This window comes from Hibiscus syriacus, unplaced genomic scaffold (assembly GCF_006381635.1).
Source record: "Hibiscus syriacus cultivar Baekdansim isolate YM2019G1 unplaced genomic scaffold, ASM638163v2 tig00111238_pilon, whole genome shotgun sequence".
NCBI classification, from domain to species: Eukaryota; Viridiplantae; Streptophyta; class Magnoliopsida; order Malvales; family Malvaceae; genus Hibiscus; species Hibiscus syriacus.
The window spans coordinates 403734-425942 of NW_024063030.1; the positions used below are offsets into that span (position 1 = coordinate 403734).

The 22209-nt window shown below is 37.0% G+C and overlaps 3 protein-coding genes across 3 annotated transcripts; all 3 read right to left on the reverse strand.

Moving 5' to 3' along the window:
* Window positions 1-3993: 3993 nt before the first annotated feature.
* On the reverse strand, window positions 3994-6333 carry LOC120157022 (beta-glucosidase BoGH3B-like). Its single transcript, XM_039168283.1, has 7 exons — window positions 6178-6333; window positions 5937-6082; window positions 5597-5840; window positions 5383-5487; window positions 5087-5269; window positions 4800-5004; window positions 3994-4700 (listed from the first exon to the last, which is right to left on the reverse strand). The coding sequence occupies exons 1-7, from the start codon at window positions 6316-6318 to the stop codon at window positions 4210-4212; spliced, it is 1515 nt and encodes a 504-aa protein (XP_039024214.1). The 5' UTR covers window positions 6319-6333; the 3' UTR covers window positions 3994-4209.
* A 106-nt stretch (window positions 6334-6439) lies between these two features.
* LOC120157023 (ubiquitin carboxyl-terminal hydrolase 12-like) lies at window positions 6440-13293 on the reverse strand. Its single transcript, XM_039168284.1, has 18 exons — window positions 13202-13293; window positions 12966-13032; window positions 12700-12850; window positions 12463-12620; window positions 11587-11852; window positions 11279-11497; window positions 10969-11077; window positions 10768-10883; window positions 10334-10432; window positions 9700-9809; window positions 9064-9138; window positions 8511-8586; window positions 8246-8392; window positions 7715-7795; window positions 7517-7636; window positions 7107-7244; window positions 6881-6910; window positions 6440-6686 (listed from the first exon to the last, which is right to left on the reverse strand). Exons 1-18 carry the CDS (start codon window positions 13229-13231, stop codon window positions 6507-6509), a joined length of 2172 nt encoding a protein of 723 aa, XP_039024215.1. The 5' UTR covers window positions 13232-13293; the 3' UTR covers window positions 6440-6506.
* Window positions 13294-18858: 5565 nt separating this feature from the next.
* On the reverse strand, window positions 18859-21687 carry LOC120157021 (beta-glucosidase BoGH3B-like). Its single transcript, XM_039168282.1, has 8 exons — window positions 21238-21687; window positions 21043-21133; window positions 20802-20947; window positions 20462-20705; window positions 20248-20352; window positions 19952-20134; window positions 19665-19869; window positions 18859-19565 (listed from the first exon to the last, which is right to left on the reverse strand). The coding sequence occupies exons 1-8, from the start codon at window positions 21666-21668 to the stop codon at window positions 19075-19077; spliced, it is 1896 nt and encodes a 631-aa protein (XP_039024213.1). The 5' UTR covers window positions 21669-21687; the 3' UTR covers window positions 18859-19074.
* Between the last annotated feature and the right edge of the window lie 522 nt (window positions 21688-22209).

The following is a 22209-nucleotide window of genomic DNA, read 5'->3' on the forward strand; positions in this document are numbered from 1 at the left end:
GACAACGATGACAACGATGAGTGAGAGATCAACAGAATGTGGCCAAAGCAACAGTCACAAATATGGTAGATCAAAGTCGAGGAGCAAGAAGAATTTAAAGTGTTACAACTGTGGAAAGAAAGGTCATTTGAAGAAGGATTGTTGGAGTCTAAATAAAAATTCCAATCCACAAGGCAATACTGCAAACACTTCAGATGATGGAGATGCTCTATGCTGTGAAGCGTCAACCACTATGGAAGGTAGAAAAAGATTTGCAGATATATGGCTCATTGATTCAGGAGCAACATATCACATGACCTCAAGAAGAGAATAATTCCATCATTATGAACTTATCTTAGGAGGATCTGTGTATAGTTGCAATGATCATGCCTTAGAGATCATTGGTGTGGGAACCATCAAATTGAAGATGTATGATGGAACAATTAAAGTTGTTCGAGATGTGCAGCACGTGAAAGGCCTGAAGAAAAATTTATTATCCTACGGATTGTTGGATAATAATGCAAGCAAGATTGAAACACGAAAAAGAATCATGAAGATGTTCCGTGGAGCGCTTGTGGTGCTGAAAGATGAAAAGATAGTTGCAAACTTGTACAAGCTGAAGGGAGAGACTTTGGTAGAAGCAGAAGCCTCTGTTGCCTCATGTAGTTCAGATTCGACAATTCTATGGCATCAGAAACTTGGACAGATGTCAGAACAAGGAATGAAAGTCCTTGTGGAGCAAAAGCTACTTCCAGTCTTAACAAAGGTATCACTTACCTCGTGTGAGCATTGCATAACAAGTAAGCAGCACCGGTTAAAATTCAATACGTCAAATTCTAGAGGCAAAAGTGTTCTAGAATTGGTTCACTCTGACGTATGGCAAGCACCGGTTACATCCTTAGGCGGAGCAAAATACTTTGTCTTATTTATTGATGACTACTCTAGGAGATACTGGGTGTACCCTATTAAGAAGAAGTCAGATGTGTTTTCAACTTTAAAAAACTTCAAAGCGCGGGTGGAACTTGATTCTGTAAATAAGATCAAGTGTTTTATAACAGATAATGGAGGAGAATACACAAACGAAGAATTTGATGACTTTTGCTCGAAAGAAGGCATCAAAAGACAGTTCACAGTGGCAAACACTCCTCAACAAAATGGAGTGGCAGAGCGGATGAACATAACCTTGTTAGAAAGAACAAGAGCAATGTTGAGGGATGTAGGCCTAGAAAAATTATTCTGGGCAGAAGCAGTCAATGCCGCTTGTTATTTGGTGAATCGAGCTTCATCAACTACAATAGAGCTAAAAACACCAATGGAGATGTGGACTGGTAAACCAGCTGATTATTCAAACCTCCATGTATTTAGAAGTATTGTGTACGTGATGTACAACTCCCAAGAAATTTCAAAGCTAGATCCAAAATTCAGGAAATGCAAATTCTTGGGGTATGCTGATGGTATAAAGGGGTATCGCTTGTGGGATCCCACTGCCCTCAAAGTGATCATTAGTAGGAATGTTATCTTTGTAGAAGATAAACTACAAAGAAAAGAAGAAGATGGTAGTGTTGAAAAGTCAGAGACTATAAAGATACATGTGGAAAAGGAGTTTGAACAAGAAGATTCTTCTAAAGTAGAACCAGCACATGATGAACAAGAACCAGAGAGTTCTGAAGCTCCAACAACTCGTCAATCAGATCGTGTAAGAAGACGTCCTAATTGGCACTCAGATTATGTTATAGAAGGTAATATTGCATATTGCCTTTTAACAGAGGACGGTGAGTCATCAACATACCAGGAGGCAATAAACAATTCAGATGTTTCACTGTGGATGATGGCTATGCAAGAAGAAATCGAAGCCCTTCATAAAAATAATACATGGGACCTTGTGCCACTACCACAAGGAAGGAAACCAATTGGTAACAAATGGGTCTTTAAAATCAAGCGAAATGGTGACGATCAAGTTGAGAGGTATCGTGCAAGACTTGCGGTCAAAGGATATGCTCAAAAAGAAGGTATTGATTTCAATGAAATATTTTCTCCTGTGGTTCGACTAACAACAGTTTGAGTAGTTTTGGTGATGTGTGCTACATTGAACTTACATCTAGAGCAGCTAGATGTTAAAACAGCTTTTCTTCATGGAAATCGTGAAGAATAAATTTATATGCTCAAGCCTGAAGGTTTTGAAGAAAAAGAAAAGAATAACTTGGTTTGCAGATTGAACAAATCTTTGTATGGTCTAAAGCAGACGCTGAGGTGTTGGTATAAGAGATTTGATTTATTCATTATGTGACTTGGATACAACAAACTTAATGCTGACCATTGTGTTTATTTCAAGAGGTCTGGTGATAACGATTTTGTTATATTGTTGTTGTATGTGGATGACATGTTGGTTGCAGGACCCAATAAAGATCATATTGAAGAATTGAAGGCACAACTGGCTAGAGAATTTGAAATGAAGGACTTGGGATCAACAAACAAGATTCTAGGGATGCAAATTCACCGAGACGGAAGTAATAGGAAGATTTGGCTTTCACAAAAGAATTACTTGAAGAAGATATTGTCAATATTCAACATGCAAGATTGTAAGCCAATTTCTACCCCTCTTCCTATTAACTTCAAATTATCCTCCTGTATGAGTCCTAGTAGTGAAGAAGAGAGGATGAATATGTCTCGAGTGTCGTATGCATCGGCAGTGGGAAGTTTAATGTTCGCTATGATATGCACAAGACCAGACATTGCACAAGCAGTGGGAGTGGTTAGTCGGTACATGGCGAATCCAAACAAAGAGCATTGGAATACAGTAAAGAGGATCCTGAGATACATTAAAGGGACCTCAAATGTTGCATTATGTTACGGAGGATCAAACTTACTTATCAATGGGTATGTTGATTATGACTATGTAGGGGATTTGGATAAAAACAAATCTACTACAGGATATGTGTTCAAAATTACTGGTGGAGCTGTAAGTTGGGTTTCAAAATTACAGTCAGTTGTGGCTACATCCACAACAGAGGCAGAATATGTAGCAGCTATACAAGCCAGTAAAGAAACAATTTGGTTGAAGATGCTATTGGAGGAGCTTGGACACAATCAAGAGTATGTTTCTCTGTTTTGTGACAGTCAAAGCGCCTTGCATCTAGCAAGGAATCCAACATTTCATTCAAAGACAAAGCACATACGAGTTCAGTACCATTTCATTCATTAAAAGGTGGAAGAATGGACGGTAGATATGCATAAGATTCATACCAAAGACAACATAGCAGATTTCATGACGAATGCAATCAATGCTGATAAATTTACCTGGTGTCGATCCTCTTGTGGCATGTCAGAGACGTAAGCAACATGAAGGTACAAGGTAGAAAGAATGGTGTGAAGATATAATTGTTCCAATCAAATCTTCAAGTGAGAGATTGTTGAAATTCAAAGAAGAAATCGGTGCATTTATTGCACCGAATGAATTTAGTGCAATGGTCTAAAAGGTAGCTGGTAATTGTTGAAAAAATTGCTAAATGGGATAATCACATTTAGTCATTGTAATTTAGGGTATTTACAAATTAGTCCTTAAGCTTCAACTATAAATACCCTAGCTCATTTAGCTTCAAAACCATCTCAAAGCATTATAGCTTCCTTCCAATACTAGAGAGAATTTAGAGAGTTTCTTGAGAGTTATTTTCTCCTTTTTATCAAGAGAGAATTATCATTGTTTTCTCCTTGGTAGATTGAGAGAAGTTGTAATTCCTATTTTCTCCTAGTGAAATTCTTCTACCGTTGTCCGTGGATTTTACCCTATATTATTTAGGGGTTTTACATGTAAATTTTGTGTCTCTTTTATCTTCATTTTTATTTTCTCAAATTATCAGTTGCGATTTTGCTCTATCCGATAGCCGTCTTCCACAACACAGTTTACCCAAATAAATATATATTTTCACTATCTTCATGAAAATATAATTTCACTTCAAATATCTTATAACTCACATTAATAGAACTATCAAATCCTTTAATAAAAAGCAAAAAATATTTTCTTCCAAAGCACCACATTTTTATTTTCAACCAACAAATTTACATAACAAGTACACCAAACAAGCAGGCAGCTCAGGAAGATGGATCCTACCTATGAAATTCTAACACAAAATGACTGCTACTATTATTCTGCCAATAACTCCAACTTTTAAAACCAAAATTCAAACTAAAAGGCTGCTTAGCATTAACACAGGACAGCTCAAGACTCTGAGACTAACTTGTGTGGCTGACAGGATGAGTAGTGAGTCCATAACCAAAGGGATACAATGGGTCGTAATTCGGATCCCCGACATTCATCGGCAGCTGCTCAACCGTCTTGAACCATGTCCGAGGCAGTTTGCCGCTGAAACCATAGTCTCCAAAAAGAACATCGGCCACGCCTTGGCCTTCGGAGCCTGGAAGCCATGCAGCAATCAGCGAATCAACTTGTTCAAGATGTGGCATCATAACAAGGGGTCTTCCGGATATCAGAACAACCACACACTTGATGTTGGCGCAGACATTTTGGATTGCATATTGACCTTGTAATGGGATGGTCAAGTTCAAATTATCACCCGCTGTCTCGGCATACGGAGGCTCCCCTACAACGATGATGCCATAAGAGAAATTGTTGGTCTTGACGAAGTTGAAATCTGGGTTCTCTTGGTAGACTATCTCTGTGCTTGGATCAACAGCTTCTGAAATACCTTTCAGAATGGTGGTTCCTGTTGATTTAAACGACATTAATATGCGGTTTTCTGATGGTTGTGACTTGTGACTTAGTGTTGAAAGCTAAGTTTCAAGAGACAAGAATGGTTTATTACCAGCAGTCAAATTGTTTCCATCACCACCTTGCCAGTTGATGGTCCAACCGCCGCATTGATTTCCCAAGTTATCGGCATGGCTGCCGGCAACCAGGATCTTGGACGAGTTCTTGGGAAGAGGTAGCATTGGTTCATCTGCATTTTTTCCATTCTTCAACAAAACAAGCGATTTCCTCACTGCTTCCCTGGCCAAATCTCTATGAGCCTGAAATAAAAACCAAACAGGTCAATCCTGGTATACCCTGAAAGCTCGTCTTAAATGTTGAAAAAACATGCTGGTTTATAACCTGATGTCCGAGCTGGTCGACAAAGCTTTCATCAGCCATGGGGTTTTCGAACAAACCAAGTGTGAATTTGACTCTCAAGATTCTCTTAACAGCATCATCAATACGGCTCATGGGGATGAAATTGTTACTGACAAGGCCAGTCAAAGTATCAATAAACTCCGTATAGTTGTAAGGAACCATAATCTGTAAAACAAGCAGTCCAAACAGGTAAATCCGGAAGCCACATCGAGTCCGACTAATCCAAAACCGAGTCAGATTGGACCCTGAGCATACAAATACCTATCAAGGCCACTCACCATGTCAAGGCCTGCTTGAATCCCGGTGAGAACTGAATATGTATAGTTGGCATGAACAGGATATGTCATCCTATCAAGCGCCTGCCAATCAGAGATGACAAATCCCTGCAATTTTAAACACATACATAAGCACAGATTATATCATAAAACAATGTGTTATTTATTTCTCCTGCAGGTTTCATATTAAGTTCTATAGAGTTGCAGTCAAATTTACCCTGAACCTAAGAGCCCCCTTGAGGAAATCGGTGACTAGTTCGCGGTTAGCATGCATTTTCAATCCGTTCCAACTAGAGTAAGAAGCCATAACTGTCCCGACTCCCTTATAGACGGCCGCATTATAACCCGGCATGTGAATGCTAAGCAGTCCGTGTCTATCGATCACTGTGTTGTTTTCATTGATGCCCTTTGTTGTCCCACCATCTCCCACAAAATGCTTGGCACAAGCCACCACCTTATCCCTTTTCCAAAGTAGAAAACAGATAAACGGTTTCAGTTACTTTAAATTAATCCATAAATTCTTATATGTATGCATTGTAGATTTCCTGTTAACATACTTTCCACCAACATAAGGAGCACCCTTAGGTGAACCCTTTGGAATTTCCCCTTGGAGTCCATTTATGATATCTGTCATTTCCCTGACGACATTAGGATCTTCACTGTAACTCTCATAACATCGACCCCATCTCGGATCTCGACAAACCTAATAAAACTTTGTAAACATTAGAGTTATTGAAATGTATTTCTCTTAATAAAAACAAGTAAATCCAACTGATGATCGATCGAGTACTCCATTACCGCAATGCAGGGTGCAAAAACATAGCTTATGCCAGTAGCTCTAACTTCAAGAGCTGTTGCAGATCCAATCCTCTTCACAAGATCAGGATCCCTGTAACAATGGAGATTTATCATGATGCAAATAAGAGAAGACCCAAACATTTATCAAAGGCAAAGGAGAAAAACAAAAAACAAAAGATCATATGGCTTTAGCAAGATTCATAACCAGAACTTGTCTACAGAATCTAGTAAAATACAGCCAGTTTCAAACCTCACTAACCCCTAACTTCTATTCCTTCCTACTGTAACAACAGATAACTTTTTTGCACTAGAAAGTTTTTAGAACCAAATCAGGTCAATCTGTTTGGATCTCTTAATTTTAGTTTTGGGGGTGAGAATGAAGATCTGAATGAAAACACCATTGGACAGAGTTCAAGCATCAAAGAAGAAACATGCTGATTAGAAAGGCTAAACCAAATTACCAGTCCAAGCTCAACTTCGAGGAACAACTTTAGTTCTGCATTGTGAACCTTATTTTTTTTTTTTGATAAGAATTTCAGGCCTCGTTAAAAATCAGCGGAAGGAGGAAAAGAGTGTCTTAGGATTTTATTGAACCATAAATTTACATAAGATACAACCATTGTACACCCCACCAACCAAAAACTCAAAACAACCATAAAACAACGTAACTATAAATATAGAATCAACCAATTCCATTGTGAACCTTATTTGATACCTCCCTCAAGGCTCCGACCTACAATGAGGAAGAGACAATTAGGCACAGAGTTAGATCCTTGTCAAACTGATAAAAGAGCACATTTTCCTTGATTATTCTGCATTTTTCAAAGACAGACAGTTAAATACAAAACTATGCTGAACAAGGGATGGAGCAAAATCTAGAAACAAATACTCCTCAAAAAAGACTTCTGAGCCATGGTATAATAATTTATGGTGAGAAATATTACCGATTGTGTTTCCTCCAAAGGTGTCAATGGTCGGTTTGGACGGTAGGTATGGTTTTGACGCTTGGCCCACAACCAGAATCGCTGAAATTGCACTGGTACACCAAACTCTCTAGCAACCTCTTCCTGCTCATTGAAACATGGTAAATCAGGAACAAAATCATAACATGTACAGCCAAATAGAACCACAATGTATCATAAAAAAGAACAAGAAGATAACTTAAGATTCAACTTGATATGGTTAATGAAACATCATTAAAAAGGTAGTAATCAAGAGGAAAACAGGAAAAGAAGAGTACCAATTTGGTGAAAAACCCCAATCATTCCAAAAATATATATAACCATAAACATCAATTAAAACAATGGGAAACAAAATCTTTTTGTCTCTTCTATCATACCTTAAACACATTGAAAGTCGTCTGCTTTTGAATATGGAAACTCCTGACTTTATCATGATCCACAAGATCAAAATAAATATCCTTGCCAATCTGCTCTGCAAGGTCATCATCTCGTGCAACCTAAAACAAACATAGCTATTAGAAAGTACACTCAAAAATGCTCAAACCATTATCTAAATTAATGACTCAAACAACAACCTTTATGATAGTGTAAAGGTGTGCCTCTGCCTTCTCTTTCTTTTTATGTTCTTTTTCTTCCTGTTCTTTCTTCAATCTCTCCTGGAGAAGTTATAAAACATTCCATATTAGATTGTCAGGACGGGATCTCAAATTATTAACTTTAGATACAAGTATAATTCTTAAGACAAAATAGAATACTCAAACTCGCATGATAGCAGCTTGGTAAGAAGCTGATTGCGCTTGCTCTTGATAAAGCAACCCAAGAGACAATCATATTGAATCACACTGATTTCTTCAAGCCAAGTTTGAGAAGAGCCATTCTATTCAATATGTTGATCAACTCTCTATTCAATATGTTATTCTACTCTTAGTTGATAAACTACTCGAAATCATATTACTCGACATCCTTTAGGACCATTGGAACAATAAAACTAATGCTCAACCCTATAGTTGGGAGCCTGTTAATTTTACAATCCAAGCTCCCCACCTGCCACAACCTTTAGGCTCAATTCATTTGCAGCAGTTAATATATTAACAGTGGCATCTTACCCTAAGATGTTCAGCAATATCCTTCTCATCCACATTACATATTATTTTGACATTGTCACTTTCTCGTATATACACAAGCATGTACGCATTTGAATATTTGGTAAATTTAAAAGGAGTATTATTGAATCCAGGATTCGTCTGTGGTAACTGCCACATCATAAGGAAATTCCATTAAAATCAAAACCTCAAAGATACATATATAATTTAAATCTGAAAGGCTTAATATGAAAAAAAAAATTAAAAAAAACTGTTCAACAAAAGGTACCTCTTCCCCACCATACTGCTCCTCTAGTGCCCTTTTCATATCTTCTTTGGTTACTCTTTCATCATCAAATTTATACCTGAAAATCACACAAGTTGAATGCAGTAAATATAAAAATAAGTAATATTTTCACCACTCCGGACTCTTAATTTAATAATCAGCATCGACTAATTTAATAATCATGCAGCAGCCTAAGAATTTAACAGTTTATTCTTTTATCCAACAACTAATTAAAAATCAATCTGACATCTTTTTTCTTTTGCTTGGAAGAAGATTATGCATCAATTTGACTGAAGCACTTGGTAAAACTTTCATGTGATTAGCACTAGAATGCTTGACTGCTAGCACCAAATCTGTCAATTGTTGATCCAGCAAGAAAGACCTAAAAACATCATCAAAAATTGGCTATGCATAGGCTCTCCCCATCAAGGCCACATGGACATATTTAGCCCTTTATAGAACTTCAAAATGTGAAATATCTGCTAAAATCATCTTAAGAATTTCAATGAACAAGCATACAAACACGCCCTAAGATGCTTCAGAAGATGATTCATACCACTGATCAGAAAGAGTTGGCCTGATATATGCATAATAATGTCCACCGTGCACACCACCACTATGAACGAGGACACTGTAAACAAACTCAGATGTGAGCAACAAACATTATTTTTTTTATAAGAATTGAAGGCCTCGTTAAAAAACCCCTTCTTGATTAATGGAGATCGTAGAGAAGCTCCTTAATCAGCGGAAGGAGGAAAAGAGTGCCTTAAGATTTCATTAAACATAAAGAAAATTACAAAATAAATACAACACACCAATACACCCCTTACAGAAACTAGAAAACCATAAGACAACCATAAACAACAACACAGAAGTCAGCCTATTCCAGCCTTAGCTAAGGCTTCAGCCTCTAAGTTAGCTGTCCTAGCAACCCATCTAACAACACCCTCAAAAACACTAAGCCTATCAACTATGTCTTAATCCAGACCACTGCCATCCTTCTATCACTCTCAATAATCAACCGATCCTTAACAATGTTGGAGCAACAAACATTATTATAAGAATAATAAACCATAAAGCAATATTTCTGGCCCATAAAACTGTGCATCCGCACCTTGTCTACCTAACGATTATCAGAACATTGAAAGGAAAGAACAGAGGAAACAAGATAAATGCTAATTGTTATATGCACCTGTGAAGCGTGTAAAGATTCCGAACACTCCTATCAGCTTCTGGTGATAAGTATTTTCCATCATCTCGGTCAAGGTCAAGTTGCAAAGGGAACTCATAACGGTCATTAATCTACGAATGTAGTGGAAAGCTTTAGTTCAAAACAGTATGCCGTTAGAATTGTACTGATTATCTTGATCCATAATTTTTAAAGAAAAAAAGAAGAAGTAAATTATTCATTTGCATTTGTTTTATATACCAACTGAGAGGTGGATACGAATAGTAAGACCAGTAGAAAAACTCAAATGGCACGATACTGGTACCATTTAGTTTTATAATAAAACCACAATGATATCGACTACACCGGTTTGGATAACAAAACCCACACCAAAAAAAAATTCATTTATAAGTTAAAACTATAACAGAACATGCCAACCAATTCTAGAACTCAAGATATCAATGATTATCTTTTGCAATATTCATTTAGGTATAGTAAGAGTTAAGCAAGAATATAGAACTAGTGGGCTCTATACTCTGTGAAAAGGAAATGATTGAAATGTATTTGAATGCATTGTGCACAAATAATGGAGGCTTTTGGACTGCAGATAACCCAAAGATCAAGAACCACATAAATCTAAGATGTCATAACAACTAACCTTGACCATGGTGTCTCGCATAAAATCATATTCAAATCGTTTAAGCTGAAGTTGAAGGACTGGAGGGAAATCAATGAACAACACGCCCTTCTTAGCATCCTGAAATAACATCATCCAAAATGAAAATCCATTCGTTTAAATGGGAAAAGATGTAACATGTAATCGGGTATGATGCCGTACACAATACAAAAAACAAATTAATGCTTGGGTTGACAGGAACAGCTAAAGTCATTCAGATACTGCAAAACACAACATTTAGCTACAATGAACCACACATTTTGTTCATGCCGGACAAATAGCATCCTCTTATGCAGCTCTTGCATTAATGAAAACTGATCTAACTGAAAGCGAAGTTATCAGTAATCAAGTTATTTCTGGTGTATGCTCAAATCATTCTATTGGTATTCTCTTAGAAGCTTACAACAGAAGATTACCTGCAATCCATATTGCTCAGCATGATATTTATTATCACCCTCAAGACGTTCAACTTCTACATACTTGTCAAAAGAAGCATAAACATCTCGACAGCCTTTAACATCAAGCTGAAGGTCTGGTTTAGGTAAAAGTAAATTAGCATCGCATGATGAACAAGACTCATCAGACTCCAACCAGTCTTCAGAAGAAGGAAAAAATACCATAAAATGACTCCTTCCTTGTAGATTTATAATCCACATTAATGCACTCAATGTAGTTCATCTGGTGGCCTTCAAACAATTTCTGTATGGTGCCCTCCACAACAGTTCCCTGGTGGCATAAGAGAGGTGATCAAAACTTTGACTTCAGTTTCACATTAGAATGCACTCTTTTCCTCCTTCCGCTGATTAAGGAGCTTACCCCTAAGCTCCTTTAATCAAGAAGGGGATTTTTAACGAGGCCTTCCATTCCTATCAAAAAAAAGTTTCACATTAGAATAATTTGGGATGAAAAATTATTGAAGCTTTTTACCTTCATTTTATCTTCAAGTTTTTCACATAGAACTCTATTAAGTTCTTGAATGTCATGCTGCATGAAAGAATCATATGTGTCCCATCCAAAAGATTTGGTCAGCTCTTTCGTTGCAACACTGTTGTCACTGTACTGGAGTTTGTAAAACAAACTCTGCAGAGCAAGAGGAATGCTTCCAGATGGCATATCATTTTCAGTTGTAGGCATGTGATAAACTGCCTGAAAGGTAACATTCAACACATTAGCAATACTGAATAAAAACACATCAGTTCAAAAAATAGAGAGAGAGAGAGAGCATCAGCAATTACCTTTCTGAAGTAAGGAATGTGATAAAGAGTTTGGAGCAGAGAATTCATATAACATGTTGCTCCTTGATTCTTAAGACCGACATAACCAGTTTCTTTCTTTGAGTCACATGCCCAGTAATCCACAATTTTACGGACAACAACCTCTGCTTCAACAATCAAAGTATCATTCACAAGATACCCTCTGGAAGGATCATATAACTCGCCAAGGGGCATAAAGGATGTAAAACCCCAGTCACTTTCTCTTGCATTAAATTGATGCTGTGTGTCTGCAATGTTAAAGTCAGATATGAGCAAAATTAATAACCTTAACATTGTTCTATACAATGTTACAACAAAATCCACTTCAAGTTCCCAAAAATGAACATAGATCAGATGTTATACATACAGGGAAGCACTGTACATACAAGGAAGCACTGTGTTCACAAGGACAAAAAAGGAATTTTACAAAAGATTAAGATCGGAATACAACATTCTCGGAATACAACATTCTAGGAATACAACATTCTAAGAATATCCTCTAAACTTGAAAAATAAATACAATCAGCCAAAAATAGTCATGTCTCCTAATAATCAAAACGGATAATGATATCAAGAAACCCCATTGAAAAATAGAGCATCATAAACATGTCAAAATGTTACGTTTCTTTCTCATGTGATAAGTAATCAGATATGACCTACCTATAGTTGCATCAAATATTAATCTTTCATCAGAGGATAACAAAAGCATACTCTTCAACAAAATAGAACAAAATCACCTATAAGTAATGTTCTTATTGGGAAAGAAAACCGATGCTCATGCAATTTCACATACAAGATCAAATCCAGAAAGATTACTTAAACAGTAAGTGTATGAAACGCAAGGTAAAAGGGTAATACCTTTTCTGACTGAAAATTTATTATGAATTTGATTAATTACTGTCAAACTGAACTGTGCATATCTACTCCACCCATAGGGTAAACTTGCCGAGTCAGCAACATCCAAATACATAGACAAATGATCCGCATTGTTACCCTTCGGAAATATCAATATTCGCCTAAGAAATTCAAAACCAAGAGTATCAATCCTCAATTACTATCGCCAAAACAGAAAAGTAAGGGGAATAAGCAATGTACCATTTATAACCACCAACGACAAAATCATCAGAATAGTGCTTCTTAGTGTTTAGCCTAGAGAAGTTATCAATCTTCCAAGTGAATCTTGATGAAGGAGGATCCTCCACTGGTTGATTTTCCAAAGTATTTACAGTCTCGGTTTGGGATACAACTAACAAATTGAGACATAAAATCACAACCAAATCAAACCCTTTTTCGAGTGATGCCCACAAGAAACAAGTGCAGCAATACTTTGGAACTTATCTATTTTATAAGAAAAAAAGTACCTTCCATGGGCTGGTGATTGTCGGTCAAATCAGAGTGTGGCACAAGCATTTCCTCGTCTTCCTGTTGCTGGAAAAAAATAAGTAATCAAATAAATTCCCAGAAATAACTAGATCAGAAGCAGTTAAATCCACGAAGAAATCAAAATTGAAGATAAAAGAAAAACCCTAAACAAACTCCAAAGACATCAATTAATCAAAACGAAAACAATTCAAGAGAATAATAAGAGAGAGAATACATCGATTGGGGCGGGGGTCATGACAGTCATGACTGTGAAATTGAGAGGAATATTGGAAAGTTATAAAAATAAGAGAGAATATTCTTTTTCCTTTTGGGGGTTTTAAGGTGAGAGACCCGATTTATTTGACTGTGAGGACTGTTAATGGGCTTTATTTGAGAAATGGTATTTTCGGAACTTTGTTAATTTTCAGTGTTTCGTTCTTCGCAAGTTCAATTTTGGAGTAAATATAATAAAGAGTAAACTACATATTAAATACCTAAACAATTACTTTGATTCCGTTTTGATACCCAAACTTTATTATTTTTTAAAATCATACCTAAAGTTTAGTTTAGATACAAACAGTAGGTATAGTTTTAAAAGGTTAAAAAAATAAAACAAAAGTAATAGTTTAGATACTAAATGTGAAGTTTGTTGAAATTCAAAGAAGAAATCGGTGCATTTATTGCACCGAATGAATTTAGTGCAATGGTCTAAAAGGTAGCTGATAATTGTTGAAAAAATTGCTAAATGGGATAATCACATTTAGTCATTGTAATTTAAGGTATTTACAAATTAGTCCTTAAGCTTCAATTATAAATACCCTGCTCATTTAGCTTCAAAACCATCCCAAAGCATTCTAGCTTTCTTCCAATACTAGAGAGAATTTAGAGAATTTCTTGAGAGTTGTTTTCTCTTTTTTATCAAAAGAGAATTATCATTGTTTTCTCCTTGGTAGATCGAGAGAAGTTGTAATTCCTATTTTCTCATAGTGAAATTATTCTACCGTTGTCCGTGGTTTTTACCCTATATTATTTAGGTGTTTTTCACGTAAAGTTTGTGTCTCTTTTATCTTCATTTTTATTTTCTCAAATTATCAGTTGCGATTTTGCTCTATCCGATAGCCGTCTTCAGCAACAATTGGTATTCGAGCCAGATTAGAGTGTGTAATATATGCTTATTGTCTTTGTGGTTGCCACCAAAAGGTGGATCCTCCAACATAAGAAAGTAAGAAGTTATTACCCATTCTTTGAAGGTTTCAGAGAACTATTCACGATAGTGAAATAGTGGGAGCTATCCGTAAAAGAAGCTATGGCAACGAAATTTGATATTGAAAAATTCAATGGGAGAAATTTCTCTTTGTGAAAATTGAAGATGAAGGTCATCCTGAGGAATGACGGTTGTCTACCAGCTATCAGTGAAAGGCCGGTGGATTTCACAGATGACAACAAATGGATCGAAATAGACGGGAATGCTATGGCAAACTTTCATCTAGCATTAGCATATGAAGTATTGTCAAGCATCGAGGAAAAGAAGATATCTACGGAGATATGGGATCATCTCACCAAATTGTACGAGGTCACATCGATGCACAATAAAATTTTCCTTAAGAGATAATTGTACACTCTCCGTATACCATAATCTACTTCAGTGACGGAGCACTTAAATACACTGAACACTTTATTTTCTCAGCTTACATCCTTAAGCTGTAAAATAGGAGAACAAGAACGTGCTAAAGTTCTATTTTAAAATCTACCGGATTCGTATGATCAACTCATCATCAACTTAACAAACAGTAATGTCACTAGTCTAGTCTTCGATGACGTTGCAACTGATGTTCTACAAGAAGAAAATCGGCGCAAGAACAAGGAAGAACAAGTAAATCTGCAACAAGCAGAAGCATTGACAACGATGACAACGATGACAACGATGAGTGAGAGATCAACAGAATGTGGCCAAAGCAACAGTCACAAATATGGTAGATCAAAGTCGAGGAGCAAGAAGAATTTAAAGTGTTACAACTGTGGAAAGAAAGGTCATTTGAAGAAGGATTGTTGGAGTCTAAATAAAATTCCAATCCACAAGGCAATACTGCAAACACTTCAGATGATGGAGCTCTATGCTGTGAAGCGTCAACCACTATGGAAGGTAGAAAAAGATTTGCAGATATATGGCTCATTGATTCAGGAGCAACATATCACATGACCTCAAGAAGAGAATAATTCCATCATTATGAACTTATCTTAGGAGGATCTGTGTATAGTTGCAATGATCATGCCTTAGAGATCATTGGTGTGGGAACCATCAATTGAAGATGTATGATGGAACAATTAAAGTTGTTCGAGATGTGCAGCACGTGAAAGGCCTGAAGAAAAATTTATTATCCTACGGATTGTTGGATAATAATGCAAGCAAGATTGAAACACGAAAAAGAATCATGAAGATGTTCCGTGGAGCGCTTGTGGTGCTGAAAGATGAAAAGATAGTTGCAAACTTGTACAAGCTGAAGGGAGAGACTTTGGTAGAAGCAGAAGCCTCTGTTGCCTCATGTAGTTCAGATTCGACAATTCTATGGCATCAGAAACTTGGACAGATGTCAGAACAAGGAATGAAAGTCCTTGTGGAGCAAAAGCTACTTCCAGTCTTAACAAAGGTATCACTTACCTCGTGTGAGCATTGCATAACAAGTAAGCAGCACCGGTTAAAATTCAATACGTCAAATTCTAGAGGCAAAAGTGTTCTAGAATTGGTTCACTCTGACGTATGGCAAGCACCGGTTACATCCTTAGGCGGAGCAAAATACTTTGTCTTATTTATTGATGACTACTCTAGGAGATACTGGGTGTACCCTATTAAGAAGAAGTCAGATGTGTTTTCAACTTTAAAAAACTTCAAAGCGCGGGTGGAACTTGATTCTGTAAATAAGATCAAGTGTTTTATAACAGATAATGGAGGAGAATACACAAACGAAGAATTTGATGACTTTTGCTCGAAAGAAGGCATCAAAAGACAGTTCACAGTGGCAAACACTCCTCAACAAAATGGAGTGGCAGAGCGGATGAACATAACCTTGTTAGAAAGAACAAGAGCAATGTTGAGGGATGTAGGCCTAGAAAAATTATTCTGGGCAGAAGCAGTCAATGCCGCTTGTTATTTGGTGAATCGAGCTTCATCAACTACAATAGAGCTAAAAACACCAATGGAGATGTGGACTGGTAAACCAGCTGATTATTCAAACCTCCATGTATTTAGAAGTATTGTGTACGTGATGTACAACTCCCAAGAAATTTCAAAGCTAGATCCAAAATTCAGGAAATGCAAATTCTTGGGGTATGCTGATGGTATAAAGGGGTATCGCTTGTGGGATCCCACTGCCCTCAAAGTGATCATTAGTAGGAATGTTATCTTTGTAGAAGATAAACTACAAAGAAAAGAAGAAGGTAGTGTTGAAAAGTCAGAGACTATAAAGATACATGTGGAAAAGGAGTTTGAACAAGAAGATTCTTCTAAAGTAGAACCAGCACATGATGAACAAGAACCAGAGAGTTCTGAAGCTCCAACAACTCGTCAATCAGATCGTGTAAGAAGACGTCCTAATTGGCACTCAGATTATGTTATAGAAGGTAATATTGCATATTGCCTTTTAACAGAGGACGGTGAGTCATCAACATACCAGGAGGCAATAAACAATTCAGATGTTTCACTGTGGATGATGGCTATGCAAGAAGAAATCGAAGCCCTTCATAAAAAATAATACATGGGACCTTGTGCCACTACCACAAGGAAGGAAACCAATTGGTAACAAATGGGTCTTTAAAATCAAGCGAAATGGTGACGATCAAGTTGAGAGGTATCGTGCAAGACTTGCGGTCAAAGGATATGCTCAAAAAGAAGGTATTGATTTCAATGAAATATTTTCTCCTGTGGTTCGACTAACAACAGTTTGAGTAGTTTTGGTGATGTGTGCTACATTGAACTTACATCTAGAGCAGCTAGATGTTAAAACAGCTTTTCTTCATGGAAATCGTGAAGAATAAATTTATATGCTCAAGCCTGAAGGTTTTGAAGAAAAAGAAAAGAATAACTTGGTTTGCAGATTGAACAAATCTTTGTATGGTCTAAAGCAGACGCTGAGGTGTTGGTATAAGAGATTTGATTTATTCATTATGTGACTTGGATACAACAAACTTAATGCTGACCATTGTGTTTATTTCAAGAGGTCTGGTGATAACGATTTTGTTATATTGTTGTTGTATGTGGATGACATGTTGGTTGCAGGACCCAATAAAGATCATATTGAAGAATTGAAGGCACAACTGGCTAGAGAATTTGAAATGAAGGACTTGGGATCAACAAACAAGATTCTAGGGATGCAAATTCACCGAGACGGAAGTAATAGGAAGATTTGGCTTTCACAAAAGAATTACTTGAAGAAGATATTGTCAATATTCAACATGCAAGATTGTAAGCCAATTTCTACCCCTCTTCCTATTAACTTCAAATTATCCTCCTGTATGAGTCCTAGTAGTGAAGAAGAGAGGATGAATATGTCTCGAGTGTCGTATGCATCGGCAGTGGGAAGTTTAATGTTCGCTATGATATGCACAAGACCAGACATTGCACAAGCAGTGGGAGTGGTTAGTCGGTACATGGCGAATCCAAACAAAGAGCATTGGAATACAGTAAAGAGGATCCTGAGATACATTAAAGGGACCTCAAATGTTGCATTATGTTACGGAGGATCAAACTTACTTATCAATGGGTATGTTGATTATGACTATGTAGGGGATTTGGATAAAAACATCTACTACAGGATATGTGTTCAAAATTACTGGTGGAGCTGTAAGTTGGGTTTCAAAATTACAGTCAGTTGTGGCTACATCCACAACAGAGGCAGAATATGTAGCAGCTATACAAGCCAGTAAAGAAACAATTTGGTTGAAGATGCTATTGGAGGAGCTTGGACACAATCAAGAGTATGTTTCTCTGTTTTGTGACAGTCAAAGCGCCTTGCATCTAGCAAGGAATCCAACATTTCATTCAAAGACAAAGCACATACGAGTTCAGTACCATTTCATTCATTAAAAGGTGGAAGAATGGACGGTAGATATGCATAAGATTCATACCAAAGACAACATAGCAGATTTCATGACGAATGCAATCAATGCTGATAAATTTACCTGGTGTCGATCCTCTTGTGGCATGTCAGAGACGTAAGCAACATGAAGGTACAAGGTAGAAAGAATGGTGTGAAGATATAATTGTTCCAATCAAATCTTCAAGTGAGAGATTGTTGAAATTCAAAGAAGAAATCGGTGCATTTATTGCACCGAATGAATTTAGTGCAATGGTCTAAAAGGTAGCTGGTAATTGTTGAAAAAATTGCTAAATGGGATAATCACATTTAGTCATTGTAATTTAGGGTATTTACAAATTAGTCCTTAAGCTTCAACTATAAATACCCTAGCTCATTTAGCTTCAAAACCATCTCAAAGCATTATAGCTTCCTTCCAATACTAGAGAGAATTTAGAGAGTTTCTTGAGAGTTATTTTCTCCTTTTTATCAAGAGAGAATTATCATTGTTTTCTCCTTGGTAGATTGAGAGAAGTTGTAATTCCTATTTTCTCCTAGTGAAATTCTTCTACCGTTGTCCGTGGATTTTACCCTATATTATTTAGGGGTTTTACATGTAAATTTTGTGTCTCTTTTATCTTCATTTTTATTTTCTCAAATTATCAGTTGCGATTTTGCTCTATCCGATAGCCGTCTTCCACAACACAGTTTACCCAAATAAATATATATTTTCACTATCTTCATGAAAATATAATTTCACTTCAAATATCTTATAACTCACATTAATAGAACTATCAAATCCTTTAATAAAAAGCAAAAAATATTTTCTTCCAAAGCACCACATTTTTATTTTCAACCAACAAATTTACATAACAAGTACACCAAACAAGCAGGCAGCTCAGGAAGATGGATCCTACCTATGAAATTCTAACACAAAATGACTGCTACTATTATTCTGCCAATAACTCCAACTTTTAAAACCAAAATTCAAACTAAAAGGCTGCTTAGCATTAACACAGGACAGCTCAAGACTCTGAGACTAACTTGTGTGGCTGACAGGATGAGTAGTGAGTCCATAACCAAAGGGATACAATGGGTCGTAATTCGGATCCCCGACATTCATCGGCAGCTGCTCAACCGTCTTGAACCATGTCCGAGGCAGTTTGCCGCTGAAACCATAGTCTCCAAAAAGAACATCGGCCACGCCTTGGCCTTCGGAGCCTGGAAGCCATGCAGCAATCAGCGAATCAACTTGTTCAAGATGTGGCATCATAACAAGGGGTCTTCCGGATATCAGAACAACCACACACTTGATGTTGGCGCAGACATTTTGGATTGCATATTGACCTTGTAATGGGATGGTCAAGTTCAAATTATCACCCGCTGTCTCGGCATACGGAGGCTCCCCTACAACGATGATGCCATAAGAGAAATTGTTGGTCTTGACGAAGTTGAAATCTGGGTTCTCTTGGTAGACTATCTCTGTGCTTGGATCAACAGCTTCTGAAATACCTTTCAGAATGGTGGTTCCTGTTGATTTAAACGACATTAATATGCGGTTTTCTGATGGTTGTGACTTGTGACTTAGTGTTGAAAGCTAAGTTTCAAGAGACAAGAATGGTTTATTACCAGCAGTCAAATTGTTTCCATCACCACCTTGCCAGTTGATGGTCCAACCGCCGCATTGATTTCCCAAGTTATCGGCATGGCTGCCGGCAACCAGGATCTTGGACGAGTTCTTGGGAAGAGGTAGCATTGGTTCATCTGCATTTTTTCCATTCTTCAACAAAACAAGCGATTTCCTCACTGCTTCCCTGGCCAAATCTCTATGAGCCTGAAATAAAAACCAAACAGGTCAATCCTGGTATACCCTGAAAGCTCGTCTTAAATGTTGAAAAAACATGCTGGTTTATAACCTGATGTCCGAGCTGGTCGACAAAGCTTTCATCAGCCATGGGGTTTTCGAACAAACCAAGTGTGAATTTGACTCTCAAGATTCTCTTAACAGCATCATCAATACGGCTCATGGGGATGAAATTGTTACTGACAAGGCCAGTCAAAGTATCAATAAACTCCGTATAGTTGTAAGGAACCATAATCTGTAAAACAAGCAGTCCAAACAGGTAAATCCGGAAGCCACATCGAGTCCGACTAATCCAAAACCGAGTCAGATTGGACCCTGAGCATACAAATACCTATCAAGGCCACTCACCATGTCAAGGCCTGCTTGAATCCCGGTGAGAACTGAATATGTATAGTTGGCATGAACAGGATATGTCATCCTATCAAGCGCCTGCCAATCAGAGATGACAAATCCCTGCAATTTTAAACACATACATAAGCACAGATTATATCATAAAACAATGTGTTATTTATTTCTCCTGCAGGTTTCATATTAAGTTCTATAGAGTTGCAGTCAAATTTACCCTGAACCTAAGAGCCCCCTTGAGGAAATCGGTGACTAGTTCGCGGTTAGCATGCATTTTCAATCCGTTCCAACTAGAGTAAGAAGCCATAACTGTCCCGACTCCCTTATAGACGGCCGCATTATAACCCGGCATGTGAATGCTAAGCAGTCCGTGTCTATCGATCACTGTGTTGTTTTCATTGATGCCCTTTGTTGTCCCACCATCTCCCACAAAATGCTTGGCACAAGCCACCACCTTATCCCTTTTCCAAAGTAGAAAACAGATAAACGGTTTCAGTTACTTTAAATTAATCCATAAATTCTTATATGTATGCATTGTAGATTTCCTGTTAACATACTTTCCACCAACATAAGGAGCACCCTTAGGTGAACCCTTTGGAATTTCCCCTTGGAGTCCATTTATGATATCTGTCATTTCCCTGACGACATTAGGATCTTCACTGTAACTCTCATAACATCGACCCCATCTCGGATCTCGACAAACCTAATAAAACTTTGTAAACATTAGAGTTATTGAAATGTATTTCTCTTAATAAAAACAAGTAAATCCAACTGATGATCGATCGAGTACTCCATTACCGCAATGCAGGGTGCAAAAACATAGCTTATGCCAGTAGCTCTAACTTCAAGAGCTGTTGCAGATCCAATCCTCTTCACAAGATCAGGATCCCTGTAACAATGGAGATTTATCACAAAATTTATTGTAATGGTCTTGGAAAACTTTAAACAAAAACTTAACTTCAAGTGGAAGAAGCTGAAGAAAATAGGTCTTACCTTGTAGCACCTAGGCCAACATTATGAGGAAATACGGTGGCGTTATACACATTGTTATGTCCATGGACAGCATCAATGCCATAAATCATTGGAATCCCTAGCCTGGTTGAGAGTGAACCATTTTGGAAACCATTAACCATGTTGATCCATTCTTGAGGGGAGGCTTGAAGGCGCGGTATGCTTCCTCCTCCACTTAAGATGCTGCCGATTTTGTAGTCCCTCATGACCGCTGCAGTGGCTGCTTGCCGGTCGATTTGTACCATCTGACCAATCTTTTCATCGAGAGTCATTCGTTTCATGAGGTCCCGAATCCGCTTGCTAATAGGCTGCCTGGGATCCTTGTATTTCATGTACTCAACTCCTGCATGTGCCGTGGCGACCAATAAACTGAAAAGAAGAAACCCCACTAAAGGGGCTGATATTTTTGCCATGATTTAATTGTTCAAATTGGTTCCTGGAAGACGAAAAACAAAAATTAAATTTTATGTTCCGTGAATACTTAAAATTTATTTTACTCAAAATAAAAAACAAGATTTCATTTCCAAAGCTAAAAGAATCAAAAGAGAAATTTAAGCTGAAAATTAAATTATACTCGAAGCTAAGAAAATAGTAAAAACACAAGGAAAATAAAGAGAAAATTAACCTTGGATATTCTATCGATCGCTAAAAACAATCGTTTTGACGTATGTTTAAGATTTTGGCAAATTTATAAGAGAAATGTATAGGGGAACTGAGAATATTTCAACTTAAAATTTTAGATAAATAACAACAGATATTATTTTATATATTTGATTATCTAAATCTTTAGTCTGTTATGATTTGTTATGATTTAGATTTTTTTTATTTTGTTTTGGTCAGTAAACTAATTTTAAACTAATTGAACCAAATATTAGGATAATGTTTATAACTATTATTTGATTTTTTACATTTTTTATTTTTTATATTATCAATAAATTTCTTCCTTTGATATTA